At 38.3% G+C, this 25,577-nt stretch overlaps 1 protein-coding gene across 13 annotated transcripts in view; it reads left to right on the top strand.

The window, feature by feature from the left end:
- Positions 1–25,577, top strand: part of FGD4 (FYVE, RhoGEF and PH domain containing 4) — a 243,681-nt gene that overhangs the window by 205,143 nt on the left and 12,961 nt on the right. For 11 of the 13 annotated variants that reach the window (XM_086713684.1, XM_086713679.1, XM_086713682.1 and 8 more), the window contains 2 exons: positions 4,333–4,473; positions 5,657–6,919. In XM_086713684.1, the coding sequence (XP_086569810.1) occupies positions 4,333–4,473; positions 5,657–5,914 (399 nt within the window). In that variant the 3' untranslated portion in view covers positions 5,915–6,919. Of the gene's footprint in view, positions 1–4,332; positions 4,474–5,656; positions 6,920–25,577 lie in introns of those variants that run through there. The other 2 variants (XM_086713673.1, XM_086713675.1) reach the window with 1 other exon arrangement.

Raw genomic sequence — 25,577 nt, 5'->3', positions numbered from 1 at the left:
AATGCCCCTTACCCATTTAGCCCATCCCCCCTCCCATAATCCCTCTAGCAACCCTCTGTTTGTTCTCCATATTTAAGAGTCTCTTACATTTTGTCCCCCTCCCTGTTTTTATATTATTTTTGCTTCTCTTCCCTTATGTTCATCTGTTCTGTGTCTTAAAGTCCTCATATGAGTGAAGTCATATGATATTAGTGTTACTCCAACTAATTTCGTTTAGCATAATACCCTTCAGTTCCATCCACATACTTGCAAATGGCAAGATTTCATTCTTTTTGATTGCTGAGTAATACTCCATTGTGTATATATACCACATCTTCTTTATACATTCATCCATCCATGGACATTCGGCTCTTTCCATTCTTTGGCTGTTGTCGATACTGCTGCTATAAACATGAGGGTGCATGTGTCCCTTCGAAACAGCATACCTGTATCCCTTGGATAAATGCCTAGCAGTGCAATTGCTGGGTCGTAGGGTAGTTCTATTTTAATTTTTTGAGGAACCTCCATACTGTTTTCCAGAGTGGCTGCACCAGTTTGCATTCCCACCAGTAGTGCAAAAGAGATCCTTTTTCTCTGTATCCTCACCAACATGTGTTGTTGCCTGAGTTGTTAATGTTAGCCATTCTGACAGGTGAAAAGTGGTATCTCATTCTGTTTTTTGATTTGTATTTCCCTGATGATGATTAATGTTGAGCATTTTTTAATGTGTCGGTTGGCCATCTGGATGTCTTCTTTGGAGAAGTGTCTAATCATGTCTTTTGCCCATTTCTTCACTGGATTATTTGTTTTTTGGGTGTTGAGTTGGATAAGTTCTTTATAGATTTTCGATACTAACCCTTTATCTGATATGTCGTTTGCAGATATCTTCTCCCATTCTGTCGGTTGCCTTTTAGTTTTGCTGATTGTTTCCTTTGCTGTCAGAAGTTTTTTTTATTTTGATGAGGTCCTAGTAGTTCATTTTTGCTTTTGTTTCCCTTGCCTCTGGAGACGTGTTGAGTAAGAAGTTGCTGCGGCCAAGATCAAAGAGGTTTTTGCCTGCTTTCTCCTCGAGAAGTTTGATGGCTTCCTGTCTTACATTTACGTCTTTCATCCATTTTAGTTTATTTTTGTGTATGGTGTAAGAAAGTGGTTCAGGTTCATTCTTCTGCATGTCGCCGTCCAGTTTTCCCAGCACCACTTGCTAAAGAGACTTATTCCATTGGATATTCTTTCCTGCTTTGTCAAAGATTAGTTGGCCATACGTTTGTGGGTCCATTTTTGGGTTCTCTATTCTGTTCCATTGATCTGAGTGTCTGTTCTTGTGCCAATACCATACTGTCTTGAGGTTACAGCTTTGTAGTATAGCTTGAAGTCCGGGATTGTGATGCCTCCTGCTTTGGTTTTCTTTTTCAAGATCACTTTGGCTATTTGGGGTCTTTTCTGGTTCCATACAAGTTTTAGGATTATTTGTTCTAGCTCTGTGAAGATGCTGGTGTTATTTTGAAAGGGATTGTGTTGAATACGTAGATTGCTTTGGGTAGTATTGACATTTTAACAATATTTGTTCTTCCTATCCAGGAGCATGGAATTTTTTTCCATTTTTTTGTGTCTTCTTCAATTTCTTTCATCAGCTTTCCATAGTTTTCAGTGTATAGATTTTTCACCTCTTTGGTTAGATTTATTCCTATGTATTTTATGGGTTTTGGTGCAATTGTAAATGGGATCAATTCCTTGATTTCTCTTTCTGTTGCTTCATTGTTGGTGTATAGGAATGCAACCGATTTCTGTGCGTTGATTTTATATCCTGCCACTTTGCAGTTTTTTGGTGGAATCTTTTTGGTTTTCCATATGGAGTATCCTATCTTCTGTGAAAAGTGAAAGTTTGACCTCTTCCTGGCTGATCTGGATGCCTTTATTTCTTCGTGTTGTCTGATTGCAGAGGCTAAGACTTCCAAGCCTATGTTGAATAACAGTGGTGAGAGTGGACATCCCTGTCTTGTTCCTGACCTTAGGGGGAAAGCTCTCAGTTTTTCCCCATTGAGGATGATGTTAGCATTGGGTCTTTCGTATATGGTTTTTATGATCTTGAGGTATGATCCTTCTATCCCTACTTTCTTGAGGGTTTTTAGCAAGAAAGGATGCTGTGTTTTGTCAGATGCTTTCTCTGCATCTATTGAGAGGATCATATGGTTCTTGTCCTTTCTTTTATTGATGTGATGAATCACGTTGATTGTTTTGTAGATATTGAACCAGCCATGCATCCCAGGAATAAATCCCATTTGGTCGTAGTGAATAATTCTTTTAATGTATTGTTGAATCTGGTTGACTAATATCTTGTTGAAGATTTTTGCATCCATGTTCATCAGGGTAATTGGCCTATAGTTGTCCTTTTTAGTGGGGTCTCTGTCTGGTTTTGGAATCAAGGTAATGCTGGCTTCATAGAAAGAGTTTGGAAGTTTTCCTTCCATTTCTAATTTTTGGAACAGCTTCAAGAGAACAGGTGTTAACTCTTCCTTAAATGTTTGGTAGAATTCCCCTGGAAAGCCATCTGGCCCTGGACTCTTGGTTTTTGGGAGATTTTTGATTACTAATTCGATTTCCTACTGGTTATGGGTCTGTTCAAATTTTCTATTTCTTCCTGTTTCAATTTTGGTAGTGTATATATTTCTAGGAATTTGTCCATTTCTTTCAGGTTGCCCATTTTATTGGCATATAATTGCTCATAATATATTCTCTTATTATTCTTTGTATTTCTGCTGTATTGGTTGTGATCTCTCCTCTTTTATTCTTGATTTTATTTATTTGGGTCCTTTCCTTTTTCTTTTTTGATCAAACTGGCTAGTGGTTTATCAATTTTGTTAATTCTTTCAAAGAACCAGCTTCTGGTTTCATTGATCTGTTCTACTGTTTTTTTGGTTTCGATAGCATTAATTTCTGCTCTAATCTTTATTATTTCCTGTCTTCTGCTAGTTTTGGGTTTTATTTGCTGTTCTTTTTCCAGCTCTTTAAGGCGTAATGTTAGGTTGTATATCTGAGATCTTTCTTCCTTCTTTAGGAAGGCTTGGATTGCTATATACTTTCCTCTTATGATTGCCTTTCCTGCGTCCCAGAGGTTTTGGGTTGTGGTGTTATCATTTTCATTGGCTTCCATGAACTTTTTAATTTCTTCTTTAACTTCTTGATTAGCCCATCCATTCTTTAGTAGGATGTTCTTTAGTCTCCAAGTATTTGTTACCTTTCCAAATTTTTTCTTGTGGTTGATTTCGACTTTCATAGCATTGTGGTCTGAATATATGCATGGTAATGATCTCGATCTTTTTGTACTTGTTGAGGGCTACAATTTTAAAAACTTTTAAATTATCTCGGGTTCCAGGATTCTGATTGCTGGTCAGTATTTACCTTTTTGCTATCACGTTATTATATCATTGATGCTGGTATAGCATTGTGGTTAAAAGTTCAGGCTCGGGGCACCTGGGTGGCTCAGTCGGTTAAGTGTCCAACTTCGACTCAGGTCACGATCTAGCAGTCTGTGAGTTCGAGCCCCACATCCGGCTCTGGGCTGATGGCTCAGAGCCTGGAGCCTGCTTCCCATTCTGTGTCTCCCCCTCTCTCTCTGCCCCTCCCCCGTTCATGCTCTGTCTCTCTCTGTCTCAAAAATAAATAAACGTTAAGAAAAAAAATTAAAAATAAGAAAAAAAAAGTTCGGTCTCTGAGGGGCACTTCTGTGGCTCATTCGGTTTAGTGTCCGACTTTGGCACAGGTCATGATCTCACGGTTTGTGTGTTCGAGCCCCACATTGGTTTCTGTGCTGACAGCTCAGAGCCTGGAGCCTGCTTTGGTTGGATTCTGTGTCTCCCTCTCTGTCTGCCCCTTCTCCCGCTCATGCTCTGTCTCTCTCCAATAAACATTTTAAAACATTAATTTAAAAAAAAAAAAAAAAGCTCAGGCTCTGGATCCAGATCCAAATTCTAGCATGCCAATTCCTAATGTGTGACCTGGGGAAAGTAATTTCCTCTCTGAACCTCAGAGAGAATGCAAATGATATCTTCTTAGGGTTGGTGAAGATTAAATGAAGTAGTGAACTAAGAAAAGTGCCTGCATAGCAAGCATTCAATAAATGTTTAACTTTATTTAAATTTGAGGCCTGGTAATACTTAAATATTTTCCCTTGTTCATAAAAGATCTAGATAAGTATTTAAATAATAATTGGGGATGAGCCCTTTTTGGACATCCCCGAGAGACATTTTATATGAATATATTGTACTTTATGAATGTTCCAATAAGGTGAATTACTCTCTACCCAGTTCATTTTGTGTTCTCTTTCTCTCACTCTCCTTCCATTGTATTTTTTAGATTGAATCAGCAGAAGTGTCTGGAAACAGCATAGTGTGCAGCTTTCTTCAGTATATGGAAAAGTCAAAACCTTGGCAAAAAGCTTGGTGTGTGATCCCCAAACAAGACCCTCTTGTGCTGTACATGTACGGTGCTCCCCAGGTATGTAAACTGCATTTTTCTGAGGGGATGGAGGTCCTGGGGTACAAAAGGAGGTGAATAGACACTGAAATCAAAATCTTTCCATTACTATCCTCTATAGAACAAGAGAGTTCAACCACTTGCATTGTCTTTCATTACAATTGAAAAAGAGTAACTAAAATTCAAGTTTATATACACTGATTTGTAAAGTTTTTAGGCTGCTTTTTAAAATATAGCCCATAATTTCTTCCCCTTGTGCCTCATTTGTCTCCTTCCTTCTTCTCATTCCTCTCCAGTGGTTTGAGAAAGGGTGAGTTGGATTAGGAGGGGGCATGAGAGAAGGGGTGAAGCAGAGGGAGAAGCAAGGAGGAGAAGGAGCCTTTATAATGCCAGGAAATGATTATGATAAGTTGGGGTTTTTTTTTCCTGAATGGATGGATGCCTGAAAAAGAAAAGAATATGAGAGGAAGGGGAATTTAAATCAACCTTGGATTAACATTATCCAGTAGCAAGTTTTTGAGAACCATGTGTGCATAGATGTGAGCTAAATCTATGGGAACAACAGACATGCAGGCTGAGCTTCTCACCAGAGCAGCCCCAGACACTGTGGCTTGTGTTGTGCTTGAAAAACACCTGCATTCACCTGGAAATATATAAAATCTTCAACGCATCTGTTGTATTTTACCCTATGTCTGCATTAAGAGCTAGGAAAACCTTATTTTAGAAATAGACTACAAATACCAAGGTATATATTGTCTTCTGTTCCATTGTTTTTCCCATAACTTTTTTTGTCCATAAATACATTGATGCCTGAATAAGTGGATCACCAAATAAAGCTGCGTTTGGTAATGAAATCATCATTAACATTTGCAGCTTTTATACAATACCTTATTTTTTTCCCTTTTTCATCTGAATGAAGAGTTGAATGGACTCCTTCACAGAGAGAGGGTGTAGGATCAGTGAATCGTAGCTGATTTAGGTATCAGCTCTCATTCATTAATTCATTCAGCCAGCATTATCAGTGGCCTCACGTGCAGGCAGTATGCTAAGTCCTGGATGCCCATCTCTGTCCACGGAGAGCTCACAGGGCGCATCTGTGTAGAACAGTGGTAGGAAAAGAGGTTTAGTGGGAGCCAGGTCACACAGGCCCATGCACAGCAAGCTAGTACATCTCACGCTCCTATGTACCATGTTCTTTCCTTAGGATGTCCGAGCCCAGGCCACCATTCCACTCCTGGGTTACGTTGTGGACGATATGCCAAGGAGTGCAGACCTGCCACACAGTTTCAAACTGACCCAGTCCAAGTCTGTGCACAGCTTTGCCGCAGACAGTGAGGAACTGAAACAGAAGTGGCTGAAAATCATCTTTTTAGCTGTCACAGGTGAGACACCAGATGGTCCCAACAAGCATCCAACCACCTTGGATGATCATCCTGAACCTAAGAAAAAATCAGAATGCTGAACTTCAGGACCATCCACAGTGTGGAGGTCCTAAGATTTACAGCTCAAGACATTCCCAGCCCTCCTCATTCATCTCTTAGCACTTTATGTTGAAAAATATAGGCTCTTAAATGCATCTTTTGGGGAAGTACTTTCCTATGTTTCTGTATTCATAGTGAAACTAATGTGCAGAGCCATTCTACCGGTAAAAGTTTGAAATAATGTGAAAATGGAACATTTTTTAATGAGCTATTCCTTGCATATGTACTTTTGTCTTGAAGAAAATGTTATCAGTGGATTCTATCACTATCAGGTTAGAATAGGCCACCTCCATTTAAGGTCCTGTAATGTCTTCTCCTTCACAGGTAGGACTTGTAACAGTTTGAAAGATATACCTCCATGTTGCCAAAATAGATCCGTGGTAAAAATAAATAAATAAATAAATAAATAAATAAATAAATAAATAAATAAATAAATAAATACAGGGACAGTTTAGGCTATTGTATTAACTTATTTAATTTAGTTTATAAAGCTCAAGCTGCATAAATGATGTATGTTCTTTTAAAACAACAAGGACAAATTGTTGGTGTTCAAACTTTCAACTTATTAAGAAAAGATAATACTTGTTTTTGTAGAAATACTCCTAAGAATAAAATATCTCAAGTATATAGCAATTATGTGTATATAGTATTAAATATGAATATAATTATATTATACATGCTTTCTCTTCAGCTTTAGGTTCATATTTGTCTCTAATTTATTTTTTAAATGTAAAGCATGTTTTATCTTGCAATTGAACAGTGTTCTAAACTTTAAGAAATGTTTTTGGTGATTTATGTTTAACTGATTGACATCTTAAGGTATTGATATTTTTATAATAAGAAAAAGCAGTAATTTATTTGGCATGGGATATATTAGTTCCAACAGTATTTTTAAAGTACTATTTTTTTGTTCTGTGCCTATTTAAAACAGTGCCTCTCTTTGAAGGTGCTAATAATACCTATTGAAATATATGATGAGGGTGTAATTAATGCTTCAGTCTTGATTATTCTGAGATAAAGTGCACTTTGGTCACTGGGATGGTCAAAGTCACACAGATTATTTTATCTTTCACAATCTCACAATTTTTGCAGCAGTTAATATCAGCATGTGCACAAATTTTCACAGATACCTAAACTGTACAAGATACCTGACTCTATACAGAACTGGGACATAGGGAAACTACATTGATTGTAATGTTTTTCTTTTCCATAAGACTGTTAAAGTATGGTCAAATGCGGACTATATAACTAACACTTCAGATAACTATGTGGGCCTATTCCTTTGTCCGATGGGGAACAAAATTCACACGTGATCACCTGTGTTTGAGGTGCAGGGAGATAGATATTAGAGGAAGTTTATGCTCAACTCTTTTAACCACCTCAGTGAGGAAGAGGAGGGAGAAACACAATAATGAAAAGCAATATTTTAATGGCAAGTTTGGGGGAGGTACAAGATGATTGAAGAGAGTCTGAGTGCTTTTTCTCATCTTCTGGAGAATTTTTAATAGTCCAAACATGATTTCTTGTACAAAGGCTACTCTTCACCATACTGTGGTTGTGACTAAAATCTCACATTAGGTTGACTATTTAACTTAATCTTTTTCTCAAATTAGTATTTTTCCCCCCATATAGCCTGTTATACCCCAAACATTATCATGTTTAAATGCCTAAGTCAGCTAGAAATCCACAAGAATGACCCCACTATTTGGCCTTTGAGGATGACACCTTAAATGTAGAATAGATTCACTCAGAATTTGAGACTGCCACACATTTATTCAGGCCTGCTGTTTTAAGAAATATTTAAAGTATCTTTTTTCCCCACTCCAAAAAAGAAGGTAAACTGATTATGGCGGACACAGTTAGATTGCCTTCCTCTATAAAAAGGAAAGTCAGCCACGATCATTAACATTAAACCAAATATTTGGAGTCAGAAAGAGATAAAGGTAGCTTCTTAGGCCCTATCAAATAAGGGACAGACTCAAAGAAATGTTACATTACTTCTCTTTTCTAGCTGCCAACCTTGGGGTGGGTATGTATGTACAACATATGTGTTCAGGGTGGCTTTTGAGAAGGTTACACTATAGCTATAGATGATGTGTTGGTGTTCTAAATCTGAAGAAAAGAGAAGCAATAAAAATGCAGAATGATTATCAGTAAAACATGACTTTCATAAATGTGGACAGAGCAATGGAAACATAAGGGCCAGTTAGAAGATTTATGGGCCAAGTTAGTTTTGAAAACTCTTTTGAACAGCAAGCAGACTACACTTTCCCTACCGTAAGTTCTTCTCCTGGGAAATCGAGTGATATGGACACACTCAAGTTTTGGCTGAGTAAATATCAATGTCATTTAATTTAGGTTATTGAGAGAACACTCCTGTAAAAAGAATATCATCATGCTCTTAACATTATCTTTAATTTTTTTTTTTTTTTAACGTTTATTTATTTTTTTGGGACAGAGAGAGACAGAGCATGAACGGGGGAGGGGCAGAGAGACAGGGAGACACAGAATCAGAAACAGGCTCCAGGCTCTGAGCCATCAGCCCAGAGCCCGACGCGGGGCTCGAACTCAGGGACCGCGAGATCGTGACCTGGCTGAAGTCGGACGCTTAACCGACTGCGCCACCCAGGCGCCCCACATTATCTTTAATTTAAAAAAAATCAGAAATATTCGTACTAGAAGAGAATTTCTGATTATTCAGTCACCGTTTTCATGTTTCACCCTGTGTTCTTTAGACAAGCACAAAGAGAAGCACTGAAGCAGCCTTACCTGTTTCTCTTAAAGAATCACTAATGCTTTTACTTGGAGAAAGGCAAGGGCATACTCTTAGGCATTTAGTAAACACTCAACTAAACTAAAAGACTTCAAAGTGTGATTGGTTTCAAGAACCATCTCCATCTTGGTTTTTGACACCCCTGAGCAGCCATGACAAATTGAACATAAAAAAACAATTAATTGCTTTCCTATTAAAACCAACATCCCATATAGGCTTTATTCTTTATCTTCCCTAATTTGGTGCTTTCCAAGCCATCTTTAAAGTGCCCTTCCTCCAAACCTAAAAAGTACTTCTTCGATAAAAACTGCTACTCACCACAAACATTCCAGTTTTTTAAACTTAAATTTCGCTTTTATTGAAAGTCTCCCATTTGGTATATTAAGTACAAAATGTAGTGCAGACTTCTCTCCAGATTTAAGTGGGACTCGGTAATGAAAAATGCCACCAGCCACTTTCGTAATAATGGCATCTACGATGCCATCATGTATGCAAGCAATAAAATTCTTCAGGGTATGTTTTTATACTGAAATTTTAATACGAATGCCTCTAGTCACAAGGAGATAGAGAATTAACTTCTAGAAATGATACTATAACTTCTAGGGAAGAGAAGGGGAGGGCATTATTCCTTGGATTCAAGTAACTGTCAAGGGCATCTTTACTTTTGCAAAGGGTATGGATAGTGAAAGAATTAAGCACATCTGCACTACGTCATCAAGGTCCTTTCATTTTCCGTGTAGTTTAACATAACATGCAGGTTGGCGTACTTACCTTCACCAGGTGACCTACCCCAATTAAAAACAAATACTCCAACCTAAAAAAGTACTAAACTTTTTACAAAAACCTTTTCAATATACCCTGTCCCATATATAGATACACATTTGGATTTTTTAAAAGAGTACTTGTAGTAGTCATGAGTATATAAAGAAAACGACAAGCTTCATAGTGCTGCAGGGTTGCTAAAGACTCATTGATGCCTTTAAAAACCGTATATCAAAAATACTTCTGTGAGTTCACAGTTATGTTTTACTTTCTCTTGTCAACTTTGTGGAAACAGGGTGGTTGTTTTCCCTTCAAATTTTCGATCCCACTTCTGATTATATTTAAAGCCTTAAGTTCTTATGCTGAGAATATTGTCTGTGATAACTCTAATTATTATCTTTCTGGACTAGATATGTCCAGAGGAAAGGGCACCAACAGGAGCAAATAAACTTCTAAGGAACAAAGGTCTTATTTTTTTTGCAGGTATCCTTGCTATAATGCAGAATAGAAGATTAAAATTTCTTACATCACATGATATTCGTGTTAGCGGGTCTAAGATTAAGCACATGGTATTAATAAGCTAAAATTAACTCAAAAGGCAAGAATGTCTTAATGTTTTCATTCTTCAATTTTGTATTCTTCAAGAATGTATTAATATAAAAACTGTGGCTAACCAGTTCTTATTCTATAGAACTGTATTGACACCTGTAGTGGATCGTGTTACTTCTTCATTCTCATCCAATTTTAGTAGAATCAAATTGCTTTTTATTTTCATATTACTACCTACTATAGATTCTTCAGATTTAGAAAATATGAGTCTGATATATAAAGACCACTAGATCTACTTTTAAAACCCTTTCTGTGAATTTATGCATATATGTATATATGTAAAAACACTGTTGATTTCCAATTCTGTTTTTCCATAGGAATGAAATTTTTATAGAAATTGTTCTCTTCACTTAAATATCTTAACATGAATTATTTACATGGGTTTTTAATACAATTCATTCTTCTGTATGCCCCGTAATCATGTTCTCATGAGCAGATAACTTTGCTTTCTTTACTGATACAGTAAAGAGGAATAAAAAATTAGGAACTGAAATAAGCAAGAGTGAACAGAGAGGTGGACAGAAAGAGACTGCTGATCTCCTGATCAGAGCAGTGTATGTTAAGACAAGAGAAAAATACTTTAAGTGCAGTAGGGATATGAACTATAAAGTAGAAGTCTTTGTAATAGCATACTGATAGGATCTGTTGCCCCCAGGTCTTTCTCTATTACTTACCTTTTTCTTTAGGCTTAAAAGACTTTCATCCTATTGGGCCATTTTCTGCACTGTTTTATGAGGTAAAAAATTCCTCTAAAGTCAATCATGGTTTTCTACTTTTTGGACTGAGCGTTTGGCAGAACTAGCACATGGCTTCTACAAGATAATTTTTAACTCATTGGAGTCACTGAGGGTTACATGATGGTATCCTTCTTCCTAAAATTTGTTATGGTAGATTTAGTGAGAGCGTAAATCAAGAAATCTCATTGTAGCATATTTTAATAAGTAAATACCAAATACATAGAGTGATATATACACAGGTTTGGAAAGAAACACAGTAGTCTGTGGGGACCATTATGATAACAGAATTGTATTATATATTACATATTATGTGGATATTGGAATGTATCACTTTGGGGGAGAGGTCTCCATTCATTAGCAATCATATCTGTATATAAAACTTTTTTTTTTTAACCAAACTAGCATTTTATTTTGTGAGTGACAATTGACTGATATTTTTGAGTAAGTGTTATCTGGGTTTTTGAATTGTTGACTGGTCAGTTTGAAAAGGTATGTTATCAGAATTTTAGAGTTAACTCCAATGTGAAAAAAGCATACACAAAAAGTAATTCTTTTCTAGCTATATGAATGTAAAATATTTGCATATAGTGTATATATTGTGTAACATATGTATATTTGGTCACAAAGGCATAGAATTGGAAACATTGTAAAATTAAGCACTTTAATTCCTATTAAATATTAAGCATTTGTATCTTGTAAATAAATACATCCTTAAATGAATTATAAAGACTTAAATGTTATTGCAGCCAGGATTGGAGATCCAATGCTGATTCCTACCTCTCATTCCCTACCGACACCTATGTAAATCTCTCAAGAATAAGGCTGTGACAGAAGTCCGGGTTCCCCAGGTGTGGAAATAGGGACTTCTCCCTGTGATAACTCCAAGATTACATCTGCAGGAAGCACTACAACAGTGCTGCTCTCTTCTCTGAGAAATGACTGCTCTACTCCATAGTTAATGGTGTTCGCCTAAATTTTCCAGTCATATGTGGGGAAACAGACATGGAAATGGAAGTCAGAGAAACTGTCTTTGAGTTGTAGTCCTGCTATTACGTATTATATGACCTTATACAATTTACCTGAGTCCCAATAATAAAGTCTTATGGTCAGTCCAAGAAATATGAAAAAGACACTTGCTGACTACAAAGCACTCTAGAGGTAAATTGTATTTCATGGAATGTTTCACTGGGTTTCACCCAGTTACTGGCTTCTGATTTAAAACATAAAACATATCTCAAAAAGGAATGTGTGAACAGTATGATTTCACAGGTAAAGTATCTCTAGAAATCATCCTTTTTAGAAATGTATAGCCTTCGTCAGGCCTTAATGAATTAATTTATTAATTGATACCTAAAAACAATTAGCATCAGGGACGCCTGGATGGCTCAGTCGGTTGAGCATCCGACTTCAGCTCAGGTCATGATCTCGCCATCCGTGAGTTAGGGCCCCGCATCAGGCTCTGTGCTGACAGCTCAAAGCCTGGAGCCTATTTTGGATTCTGTGTCTCCCTCTCTCTCTGCCCCTCCCCCACTCACGCTCTGTCTCTCCGCCTCTGAAAAATGAATAAACCTTAAAAAAAAATTAATAAAAACAATTAGCATCAGCTGCAGAATTCCTTAAACTAAAGGTTGTCCTTGGCTCATTGATATGACTTAAAGTTTGAGTTCACCTTATACCAGATTAGAAACATGGTGGAGAGAGCCAGTGTGCGTAACTCAAGGCTTCTCGAACGAATGTACATAGGAATCACTTGTTAACGTGCAGATTCTGATTTAACACGTTTGTGATGACACAGTTCCAACAAGGTCTCAGGTGATGTTGATGTTCTGCAAACCATTCTTTGGAGTGGCGGTTTATACTCATACATTAACATAGCGGCTCATACTTAACTGGCTAGAAATACCTGACTTCCATTATTTGTGACTTTAGACACAAACGCTTTCTTGAAACGTTGTGGGACTTAGGTGATATTTTAGTAAATTGCCTAGCCCACATGAGGCATTCAGCACATAATATCTTATTTTTAATTGAACTATAGTTAAATAATTACTTCCAGGTGTACAATATACTGATTCAACAATTATATATATTACAAAATGTTTGCCATTAGTTACCATCTTATAATATTAACTATATTCTCTCTACTGTACTTCTCATCCCCATGACTTGCTTTTATAACTGGAAGTTTATATTTCTCAAACCCCTTCACAAATTTCTCCCATCCTCCCACCCCTCTGGCATCCACTACATCTCTATGAGATTTTTTTGTTCGTTTGTTTTTTAGATTCCACATATAAGTGAAATCATATAGTGTTTATATTTCTTTGATTTACTTCACGTATTGCCCTCTAGGTCCATCCCTGTGGCAAGTGACAAGATTTATTCCTTTTTATGGCAGAACAGCAGAACATATTTTATTGTATTTATATGTACCACATCTTTATTGTTAGATACTTACGTTCCTTCCATATCTTGGCTATTGTAAATAATGCTGCAGTAAACTAAACATATATCTTTTTTAAGCAGTTATTTTTCTTTGGGTAAAGAGCTGAAAGAATTAATTGGGTGGTATGGTATTTTTATTTTTAATTTTTTGAGGAAGTTCCATTCTGTTTTCCAAAGTGGCTGCACCAATTTACATTCCCGCCGCACCAACAGTGCATGAGGGTCCCACTTTCTCCATCGTTGCCAAGAGTTGTTATTTCTTATCTTTTTGATAATAGCCATTCTGACTATACGGTGATACCTCATTGTGGTTTTGATGTGCATTTTCCTGATGAATAGTGATGTTGAGCATCTTTTCATGTGTCTTTTGGCCATCTGTATGTCTTCTTTGGAGAAACATCTATTCATGTCTTATGCCCATTTTTGTAATTGGACTATTTGTGGCTTTTTGAGCACTTTTGTGGTTCCATACAAATTTGGGGATTATTTGTTCTAGTTCTGTAAAAAACACTGTTGGTATTTTGATAAGGATTGTATTAAATTTATAGATTGCTTTTGGTAGTAAGAAAATTTTAACAGTATCCTTCCAACCTGTGAACATGGTGTATCTTTCTGTTTATTTGTGTTGTCTTCAGTTTCTTTAATCACTATCTTATGGTTGCAGAATATAGGCCTTTCATCTCCTTGGTTAAATTTATTCCTACACATTTTATTCTTTTTGATGCCGTTGTAAATGGGGTTTTCTTTTTTATTTTTTTTTTATTTTTTTTTTATTAAAATTTTTTTTTTCCAACGTTTATTTATTTTTGGGACAGAGAGAGACAGAGCATGAACGGGCGAGGGGCAGAGAGAGAGGGAGACACAGAATCGGAAACAGGCCCCAGGCTCTGAGCCATCAGCCCAGAGCCCGACGCGGGGCTCGAACTCAGGGACCGCGAGATCGTGACCTGGCTGAAGTCGGACGCTTAACCGACTGCGCCACCCAGGCGCCCCGGGGTTTTCTTTTTTAAATTTATTTATGTTAAATTTTATTTATTTTGAGAGAGAGCACAAGCAGGGGAGGGGCACAGAGAGGGGGAGAAAGGGAATACCAAGCAGGCTCTGCACTATCAGTGTGGAACCCAATGCAGGGCTCGAACCCATGAACTATGAGATCATGATCCAAGCCAAAACCAAGAGTGAGACACTCAACACACTGAGTCACTCAGGTGCCCCTTAACTTGATTTATTTTGAGAGAGGGAGAGCAAGAGCAAGCGGGAAGGAGCAGAGAGAGAGAGAGGGAGAAAGAAAAAGAATCTCAAGCAGGCTCCATGCTCAGCCAGCCTGTAGCCCAATGTAGGACTCGATCCCATGACCCTGGGATCATGACCTGAGCTGAACTCAAGAGTCAGACACTTGACTGACTAAGCCACCCAGATGCCCCAGTGTTGTTTTTTTTTTTTCTTAATTTCTCTTCCGTGAGTTTGTTATTAGTAGATAGAAACGCAACAGATTTCTATATGTTAATTTTGTATTCTGCAACTTTACTGAATTCATTTATTTTAATAGTTTTTTGGTGGAGTCTTCATGGTTTTCTACACATAGTATCATGTCATCTGCAATATAGCAGTTTTACTTTTTTCTTACCAATTTGAATGTGGTTTTTTTTTTCCTACCTGATTGCTGCAGCTAGGAGTTCCAGTACTATGTTGAATAAAAGTGGTGAAGAGCACCTTGGCGGCTCAGTTGGTTATGCATCTGACTCTTGATTTCAGCTCAGGTCATGATCTCATGGTTCATGAATTCAAGCCCCGTATCAGGCTCTGCACTACTGGTGCAGAGCCTGCTTGAGATTCTCCTTCACTCCCTCTGTGCCCCTTCCTGCTTATGTTCTCTGTCTCTCAAAATAAATAAATAAACTTCAAACAAAAACCCAAAAGAATAAAAGTGGTGAAAGTGGATATCCTTGTCTTGTTCCTGACCTTAGAGGAAAAACTTTCAGCTTTCACCATTTAGTATGCTAGCTATGGGTTTGTCATATATGATCTTTATTATGTTGAGGTATATTCCTTCTATACTCACTATGTTTTTATCATGAAAGGATGTAGAATTTTGTCAAATGCTTTTTCTGCATCTATTGAGATGATCGTATGATTTTTGTCCTTCAATTTGTTAATTGACTGATTTGTATATTTTGAGCCATCCTTGCATCCCTGGAATAAATCCCACTTGATCATGAGGAATGATCCTTTTAATGTTTTAATTGTTCAATGCAGTTTGCTAATATTTTGTTGAGGGTATTGGCGTCTGTGTTCATTGGGGATATTGATTTGCAGTGTGTGTGTGTGTGTGTGTGTGTGTGTGTGTGTGTGTGTGTGTGGTGTGTTTCTTTGGTTTTGGTATCAAGATAATGTTGGCCTCATAGAATTTGGAAGCATTCCTTTCTCTTCAATTTGTTTAAATAGTTTAAGAAAGATGGGTATCAAGGCGCCTGGCTGGCTCACTCAGTAGAGCATGTGAATCTCGATCTCAGGGTTGTGAGTTCAAGCCCCATATTGGGCATAGAGATTACTTAAAAAAATTAAAATTAAAAAAGTGTTTTTTTAAAAAAAGGATGGGTATTAACCCATTTTCAAATGTTTGATAGAATTCATCTGTGAAGCCATCTGGTCCTGGGCTTTTGCTTGTTGGGAGCTTTTTGATTACAAGTAATGGAATTGATTTTCTGTTTCTTCCTGATTCAGTCTCAGAAAAATGTATATTTCTAGGGTTTTATTCATTTCTTCTAGGTTGTCCAGATTGTTGACATATAATTTTCATAGTGGTCTCTTACAATCCTTTGTATTTCTGTGATGTCCATTGTACTTTCTTCTCTTTCATTTCTGATTTAAGTCTTCTCTCTTTTTTTCTTGATGAATTGGCTAAAGGCTGATCAATTTTTTCTTTTCAAAGTACTAGCTCATTGTTTCATTTTTTTTTTTTTAGTATATTTCATTTTGCTCCACTTTGATATTTATTTCCTTCCCCTATCTTAGGGCTTTGTTTTTTTCTAGTTCCTTTAGGTATAAGGTTAGATTCTTTCAGATTTTTCTTTTTTCTTGAAGTAGTCCTGTATTCCCATAAAGTTTTCTCTTAAAACTCTTTTTGCACTAATAAAAAAAAAAAAAAACAGGTCATGATCTCACGGTTCCTGAGTTCAGGCCCTGCGTTGGGCTCTGTGCTAACAGCTCAGAGCCTGGGGCCTGCTTCCGCTTCTCTGTCTCCCTCTCTCTCTGCCCCTCCCCCACATGCACTCTGTCTCTCTCTGCCTCTCAAAAATAAAGAGAACTAATTAAAAAAAAAAAAAAAAACTCTTTTTGCTGCATCCCAGAGCCTCTGGAGCATTATATTTCCATTTCATTTGTCTCTGGGTGTTTTTTTTTTTATTTCTCTTTGGTTTCTGCATTGACCCATTGGTTGTTTAGTAGCATGCTGTTTAGCCTCCACATGTTTCTGTTTTTTTCCAGTTTTTTTTTTTTCTTGTAATTGATTTCTAGTTGCATAACATTGTGGTCAGAAAAGATGCTTCATCTGATTTGAATCTTGAATTTATTGAGACTTGTACCCTAACATATGATCTATCCTGGAAAATGTTCCATGTGCACTTGAATGTGTAAGGATGCCTGGGTTGCTCAGTCGGTTAAGCATCCAGCTCTTGATTTTGGCTCATGCCATGACTTCACGGTTCATGGGTTCAAGCCATGCATCAGGCTCTGCACTGACAGCATGGACTCTACTTGGGATTCCCTTTCCCTTTCTGTTTGCCCCTCCCCACCCCCTTGCATGCACATGCGCATGTTCTCACTCTCAAATATAAATAAACTTAAAAAAGAATGTGTATTCTGCTGTTTGGGGATGGAATGTTCTGTATATATCTGTTAAGTCCACATGGTCTAATGTGTTCAAAGGCAACTGTTTCCTTATTGAATTTCTGGCTGACTGATCTATCCATTGAGGTAAATGCGGTGTTAAAGTTCCCTGACAGTATTATTGTCAATTTCTCCCTTTAGGTCTGTTAATAATTATATGTTTAGGTGCTCCTATGTTTGATGCATAGATATTTACAATTGTTATATACACTTGCTAAATTGATCCCTTTATCATTAGGTAAAACCCACCTTTTGTCTCTTGTTACAGAATTTGTTTAAAGTCTGTTTTGTCAAAAATTGAGTATTGCTACCTCAGGCTTTTTTTCCCTGTTGCATGGAGAATCTTTTTCCATCCCTTCACTTTCAGTTTGTGTGTGTCCTTAGGTCTGACGTGAGCCTCTTGTAGGCAGCGTATAGATGGGTCTTGGTTTTTTATCCATTAGCTCACCGTATGTCTTTTGTTTGAAGCATATAGTCCATTTACATTTAAAGTAATTATTGATAGATATGTACTTATTGCCATTTTGTTCGTTGTTTTCTGGTTGTTTTTGCAGTTCTTTGTTTCTCTTGTTCTCCTCCTTTGTGGTTTGATGACTTCATTGTTATGCTTAGATTCCTTTCTGTTTGTTTTTTGGGTATCTATTACAGGTTTTGGTTCATGTTACAATCAGGTTCATATATAACATCCTATACGTGTAGCAGTTTATATTACATTGATGGTTGCTTAAGTTCATACACATTCTAAATGTGCTACCTATCTATGCTGCATCCACATGTCATGTATCTGTCCTATATGACATCTTTTTTATTTTGAATATCACTTTACTATTTTTCATAGATATTGATTTTGCTTTTGTCTTTTAACATTCATATGACTTCAAAAATGATGGATCTACTATCTTTATGTGTACTTTTTAGCAGTGAGATTTTTTCTTTTTGTAAATATTTTCTAGTTATGGCTTTTTCTACTTAAAGAAGTCCCTTTAACATTTCTTGTAAGGTTTAGTGGTGATGAATTTTTGTTTGGGAAGTCTTTCCTCCTTCTCTTGTGAATAATAACTTTGCTTGGTAGAATATTCTTGGTTGTAAGGGTTGTAAGTATAATACTAGTTTGAGGTGTACAAAATCGTGATTCAACACTTCCATACAAGTGCAGTCTTTAATCCCCATCACCTATTTAACCCATCCTCCTATCCACCTCTCCTCTAGTAACCATCAGTTTTGTTCTCTATAGTTAAGAATCTGTTGGGGAGACTAACTGGCTCAGTTGATAGAGTATGTGACTATTGATCTCAGGGTTGTAAGTTCAAGCCCCACTTGGACATGGAGCGTACGTTAAAAAAAAAAAGTCTGTTTCTTGGTTTGTCTCTCTTTTTCTCCCCCTTTGCTCATTTTTAAACGCACTAGAGAGGGTGGGGGAGGGGGTTAAAGAGACAGCGGGGGAGAGAATCCCAAGCAGGCTCCTCCCTGTCAGTATAGAGCCTGACTCGGGACTTGATCTCACAAACCATGAGATCATGACCTGAGCCAAAATCAAGAGTCAGATGCTTGACTGACTAAGCTACCCAGGCACCACTTATTTTTTTGTTTCTTAAATTCCACAAGTGAGTGAAATCATATGCTATTTGTCATTCTCTGACTTATTTTACTTAGCATATTACATTTTAGCTCCATCCATGTCATTGCAAATGGTAAGATTTCATTCTTTTTATGGTGGAGTAATATTTCTTTGTGCATATACACCACATCTTCTTTATCCACTTATCAGTCAGTGGACACTTGGACTGTTTCCATAATTTGGCTATTATAGATAATGCTACCAAAAACATCGGGATATACATATCTCTTTGAATTCATATTTTTGTATTTGTTTCCTAAATACCTAGTAGGGCAGTTACTGGATCATAGGGTAGTTCTATTTTTAACTTTTTGAGGAACCTCCATACTGTTTTCCACAGTGGCTGCACCAGTTTGCATTCCCATCAACAGCACAAGAGGGTTCCCCTTTCTACACATCCTCACCAACACCAGTTGTTTGGTTGAAACAACAAGTTGTTTCTTGTGTTGTTGAATTTAGCCATTCTGACAGGTGTGAACTGATCTCTCACTGTAGTTTTGATTTGTATTTCCCTGATGATGAGTGATGTTGAGCACCTTTTCATGTGTCTGTTAGCCATCTGGATGTTGTCTTTGGAAAAATGTCTATTCATGTCTTCTGCCCATTTTTTAACTGGATTATTCAATTTTTGGGTGTTGAGTTTTATAAGTTCTTTTTCTTTCTTTCTTTCTTTTTTTTTTGATGTTTATTTTTGAGAGAAAGAGACAGAACTCAAACAAAGGAGGGGAAGAAAAAGAGAAGGGGAGACACAGAACTGAAGCAGGCTCCAGGCTCTGAGCTGACAGCACAAAGCCCAGTGCAGGACTCAAACTCACAGACTATCACCACCTGAGCTGAAGTCAAATGTTTAACCGACTGAGCCACCCAGGCACTCCTATATTTCTTTATATATTTTGGATACTAACACTTCGTCAGATATGTCATTCCTCCATTCCATAGATTGCCTTTTAGTTTTGTTTACTGTTACCTTCATTGTGCAAAAGGTTTTTATCTTGATGAAGTCCCAATAGTTCATATTTGCTTTTGTTTCCCTCACCTCTGGAGACATGTCTAGTAAGAAGTTGCTACAGCCAAGGTCACAGAGATTGCTGCCTATGTTCTCTAAGATTCTGATAGTTTCTTGCCTCACATTTAGGTCTTTCTTCCATTTTGAATTTATTTTTGTGTATGGTGTAAGAAAGTGGTCCAGTCATTCTTTTGCATGTTGCTATCCAGTTTTCCCAACATCATCTGTTGAAGAGATTGTCTTTTTCCCATTGTATGTTCTTTCCTGCTTTGTCAAAGGTTAGTTGACCATATAGTTGTGGGTCCATTTCTGGGTTTCCTATTCTGTTCCATTGATCTATGTGTTGTGCCGGTACCATACTGTCTTGATGACTACAGCTTTGTAATATAGCTTGAAGTCTGGAATTGTGTTGCCTCCAGCTTTGCTTTTCTTTTTCAGGTTTGCTTTGCCTATTTGGAGTCTTTTGTCATTCCATACAAACTTTAGGATTGTTTGTTACAGTTCTATGAAAAATGCTGGTGTTATTTTGATAGGGATTGCATTGAATATGTACATTGCTTTGGGTAGTACAGACATTTTTACAATGTTTGTTCTTCCAGTCCATGAGCGTGGAATGTTTTTCCATTTCTTTGTGTCATCTTCAATTTCTTTCATAAGTGTTCTATACTTTTCGGACTACTGATCTTTGACCTTTTTGGTTAGGTTTATTCCTAGGTATCTTACTGTTTTTGGTGCAATTGTAAATAGGATCGATCCCTTGATTTCTTTTTCTGCTGTTTCATTATTGGTGTATAGAAAGCTACAGATTTCTGTATGTTAAGTTTGTAACCTGAGACTTTACAATTCATGTATCGGAGTTTTTTTGGTGTAGTCTTTTGGGTTTTTCTCTATAGAGTATCATGTCATCTGCAAATAATTAAAGTTTTACGTCTTCCTTGCCAATTTGTATGCCTTTTACTTCTTCTTTGTTGTCCGGTTGCTGTGGCTAGGACTTCCAGTACTACATTAAGTAACAGTTTGGAGAGGGCACATCCCTGTCCTCTTCCTGACCTAGAGGAAAAGCTCTCAGTTTTCCCTGCTGAGGATGATATTAGGTATGGATTTTTCATATATGGCCTTTATTATGTTGAGCTATGTTCCCTTTATACCAACATTGTTGAGGGGTTTTATCATGAATGGGTGTTGTACTTTGTCAAATGCTTTTTATGCCTCTACTGGAAGGATCACGTGGTTCTTATCCTTTCTTTTATGAATGTGGTGTATCATATTGATTTGTGAATATTGAGCCACCCTTGAAGCCCAGGAACAAATCCCACTTATTTGTGGTAAATGATTCTTTTAATGTTCTGTTGGATTCAGTTTGCTAGTATTTTATTGAGAATTTTTGAATCCATGTTCATCAGGGATATTGGCCTGTAGTTCTCTTTTTTAGTAGAGTCTTTGTCTGATTTTGGTATCAGGGTAATGCTGGCCTCATAGAATGAATTTGGAAGTTTTCCTTCCTTTTCTACATTTTGAAATAGTTTGACAAGAATAGGTATTAACTCAGGGCGCCTGGGTGGCTCAGTTGGTTAAACACCCAACTCTTGATTTCAGCTCAGGTCATGATCTCATGGTGGTGAGATCGTGTGGAGTTTGGAGCCTGCTTGAGATTCTCTCTCTCCCTTTCCCTCTCCCCACCCTTCAAAAAAAAATTAAAAAGTAGGTATTAACTCTTCTCTACATGTTTGGTAGAATTTGCCTGTGAATTTGTTGGGAGTGTTTGGATTATTGACTCAATTTATTTGCTTGTTATCAGTCTATTCAAGTTTTCTATTTCTTCCTGTTTCCATTTTGGTAATTTATACCTTTGTAGGAATTTATCCATTTCTTCTAGGTTGTCCAATTTGTGGCATATAGTTGTTTGTTTTTTTCATTTCCTGGTTAACCCATTTATTGTTTAGTAGCATGTTGTTTAGCCTCCATGAATTTGTGATCTTTCCAAATGTTTTCTTGTGATTGACTTCAAGTTTCATAGCATTGTGGCCAGAAAAGGTGATTGGTATGATTTCAGTCTTTTTGTATTTGTTGAGGCCTGTTTTGTGACCTAATATGTAATTTATTCTAGATAATGTCCCACATGCACTTAAAAAGTGCATGTATTATGTTGTTTTAGGATGGAATGTTCTGAATATATCTGTTAAGTATGTCTGGTCCAGTGTGTCATTCAAAGCCGTTATTTCCTTGTTGATTTTCTCTTTAGATGATTTGTCCATTGATGTAAGTGGGGTGTTGAAGTCCCCTACTATTATTGTACTATTAATTACTTCCTTTATGTTTGTTATTAATTGTTTTATATATTTGGGTGCTGTCATTGTGGGTGCTTTATTGTTTACAATCATTATATCTTCTTGTTGGATTGTCCCCTTTACGATTATATAATGCCCTTCTTGGTCTCTTGTTACACTCTTTGTTTTAAAGTCTAGTTTATCCAATATAAGTATTGCTACTCCAGCTTTCTTTTGACATCCATTTGTGTGATAAATGTTTTCTCTGCCCCTCACTTTCAATGTGCAGGTGTCTAGGTCTAAAACAAGTCTCTTCAGGCGCCTGGGTGGCTCAGTTGGTTGAGCGTCCGACTCTTGATTTCAGCTCAGGTCATGATCTCATGGTTGTGGGATTGAGCCCTGCATTGGACTCTGCACTGAGTGTGGAGTCTGTTTGGAATTCTCTCTGTCCCTTTCTCTCTGCCCCTACCCTGCTTGCTCTCTTTCACAATAAATAAGTAAAAGCTTTTAAAAATAGTAATAAAATAAAATGAGTCTCGGGGCACCTGGGTGGCTCAGTTGTTTGAGTGTCCAACTTTAGCTCAGGTCATAATCTCATGGGTTGTGGGTTCAAGCCCCATGTTGGGCTCTGTGCTGACAGCTCAGAGCCTGGAGCCTGCTTTGGTTTCTGTGTCTCCCTCTCTCTCTGCCCCTCTCTTGCTTGCATTATGTCTGTCTGTCTCTCTCTCTCAAAATAATAAATAAACGTTAAAAAAATTGTTTTAATGAGTCTCTTGTAGGCAGCATATAGTTGGGTCTTATTTTTTTTAATCCATTCTGAAATCCTATGTCTTTTGATTGGAGCATTTAGTCCATTTATGTTCAGAGTAATTATTGATACGCATTTATTGCCATTCTATTACTTGTTTTGTCGTTATTTTTGGAGATTTTCTCTGATCCTTTCTTGTCTTTGTTACCTTTGGTCTCTCCTTTGCACTTAAAGAGTTCACTGTAATATTTCTTGCAGGGCTGGTTTAGTGGCCATGAACTCCTTTAGATTTGTTTGGGAAACTCTTTGTCTCTCTTATTCTGAATGACAGCCTTGCTGTGTAGAGTATTCTTGGCTGCTGACTTTCCCATGCAGCACTTTGAATATATCATGCCCCTTCCTTCTGGCTTGCCAAGTTTGTCTTAAGAAATCTCCAGCTAGCTTTATGGATCTTCCTTTATAAGTTTAGGACTTTTTTTGTCTTGCTGCTTTTAAGATTTTTTCTTTCTCACTATATTTTGCAAATTTAATTATAGTATGTCTTGGTATTGGCCTGCTTTTGTTGATTTTGATGAGAATTCTCTGTGCCTCTTTGATCTGGATGTGTTTCCTCCCCCAGATTAGGCAAGTTTTCTATTATTTCTTAAAATAAATATTCTGCCTCCTTTACTCCCTTCTCTTCTTCTGGGACTCCTATAATATGAATGTTATTACATTTGATGGAGTCACTGATTTCCCTAAGTCTATTCTCGTGTTCCATAATTGTTCTTTCCCTCTGTTGTTCAGCTTCATTGTTTTCCATTACTTTGTGTTCTGTATCACGTACTCATTCATCTGCTTCTTCCAGCCTGCTGTTCATTGCATCAAGCCTGTTTTTCCAATCTCATTTATTGCATTCTCATTTCTGATTCTTTTTACTCTTTTATCTTTGTGGCAAGGATCTCCCTGATGTCTTCTTTTGTCGAGCCCAGTGAGTATCCTTATGATTGTTGCTTTCAATTCTCCATCCGGCATGTGACTTATATCTACTCCACTGAGATCTCTGGCCACGGACTTATGTTGTTCTTTCCTTTGGGATGAATTCCAACATTTTGGCATTTGGTCCAAGTCTCTGCCTTCATCTAGGTGTTGGAAAAGCCAGTTATGTCTCCTCCTAAAAGTAATGGCCTCATGAAGACGAAGTCATGTAGTGCCGAGGGCCTAGTGCTTCAGCTAGTGTCTCCGGTGTGTGCTGCATGCACTCTGCTGTCATGATGTGGCTGCTCTATCCTTAAGGATAGTCATTTGCAGAGGCTCTTCTTGCCTGCCGTGGGCGGTGTTTGGTCCCTGGCCTGCAGGTGGTAAGTTTAGCTAGGTGTGCTCTGGTCTGCTGGTGAAATGAGACCTGACACCAATCCCACCAGAAATGAGGCCCTGTAGAACTCTGCAGTCAGGAGACTTGGTGTGGGGTTTTGTGCTGGGCTTCTGGGGAAGGGGCCCTCCACGTTGGAACTGAGGCAAGCTGGACTTAGAAGGGCAGTCCTTCTAGAACACAAGGGGGTGGGGCTTGCTGCAAGCAAGTTAGGCAGCTAGTGTAGGTTCTGGGCTGCTTCTCTCTGGTGACTCTCTGTTTATGCTGATGGGAGGGGGAGGGAAATGGCCCCAGCCAGCTCCTTTATCTCCAGAGAAGCATCTTGGTGAAAGCTAGCTCTCAGGGAAGTGCTATGGAAAGAGCAAATAATCTCACCCCCTACCCTCACCGTGTGCCCCAGGTATTTTTCCGATAGCTGTTTCCGTGCTGTCTGCCTCTGGGTTGTTTGCCTGCGTTCTCTCCAGAAGCAGGGCTGTGCCCTCCCGGCTCTATCCCAGCCAAGCCTGCTGACCTTTAAAATCCCAGGCTTTAGAGGAATGGTGTGGGTAGGGGCCTGCACTGGTCTTCTGGGGGAGGGGACTGCCAAGCTGGGACTGAGGCAGATTTGACTGAGAAGGGCAGTTGCGCCAGAGCAAGAGGGGTGGGGCTTGGTGTAAGCAAGTTAGGCAGCCAGTGTCAGTGTTGTGCTGCTTCCCAAAGGTTGCTCTGTGTTTACGCGGAGGGTTGGAGGAGGGAGGGAAATGGTGTCTGGTTGTTCCCCTGTTGCCAGAGAGGCACCTCCCTTGAATGCTGCTTCTGGGGGATGCACTCCAAAAAGAACAAATAATCTTCCTATTGTGTCCCAAGCTTCAGATGCTGTTTCCATGCTGTCTGCCCCCGGGTTGTTTGCCTGCCTTTTCTCTAGTAGCTGGGCAGCACCCTCAGGTCTCTATCTTAGCCAAGCCTGCCGACCTTTAAAACTCCAGGCTTTAATGGGGCGCCTGGGTGGCTTGGTCGGTTAAGCGTCCGACTTCAGCTCAGGTCACGATCTAACGGTCCCTGAGTTCGAGCCCCGCGTGGGGCTCTGTGCTGACAGCTCAGAGCCTGGAGCCTGTTGCAAATTCTGTGTCTCCCTCTCTCTCTGCCCCTCCCCTGTTCATGCTCTGTCTCTCCCTGTCTCAAAAAATGAATAAACGTTTAAAAAAAAAAACAAAAAAAAAAACTCCGGGCTTTAAGCCCCACTCCTTGCAAGAACTTATTAAATTCAGCCCCTCTCATTTTCCAAGCCAATGGTTTTGGGGAAACTTTCTCCTTGTGCGTTCCCCTATATGCTCCTCTCTCTCTCTCTCTCTCTCTCTCTCTCTCTCTCTCTCTCCCCCTCTCCCTCTCCCTCTCTCTCTCCCTCCCTCCCTCCCTCCCTCCCTCTTCAGGACCACAGCTCCCTCCCCTCTGCAGCACCTG

The sequence above is a fragment of the Puma concolor genome, chromosome B4 (genome assembly GCF_028749965.1).
Source record: "Puma concolor isolate L17-30 chromosome B4, mPumCon1.1.hap2, whole genome shotgun sequence".
NCBI lineage: Eukaryota > Metazoa > Chordata > Mammalia > Carnivora > Felidae > Puma > Puma concolor.
The sequence above is the reverse complement of the archived record's forward strand: the minus strand, read 5'-3'. Positions and strand labels throughout refer to the sequence as shown.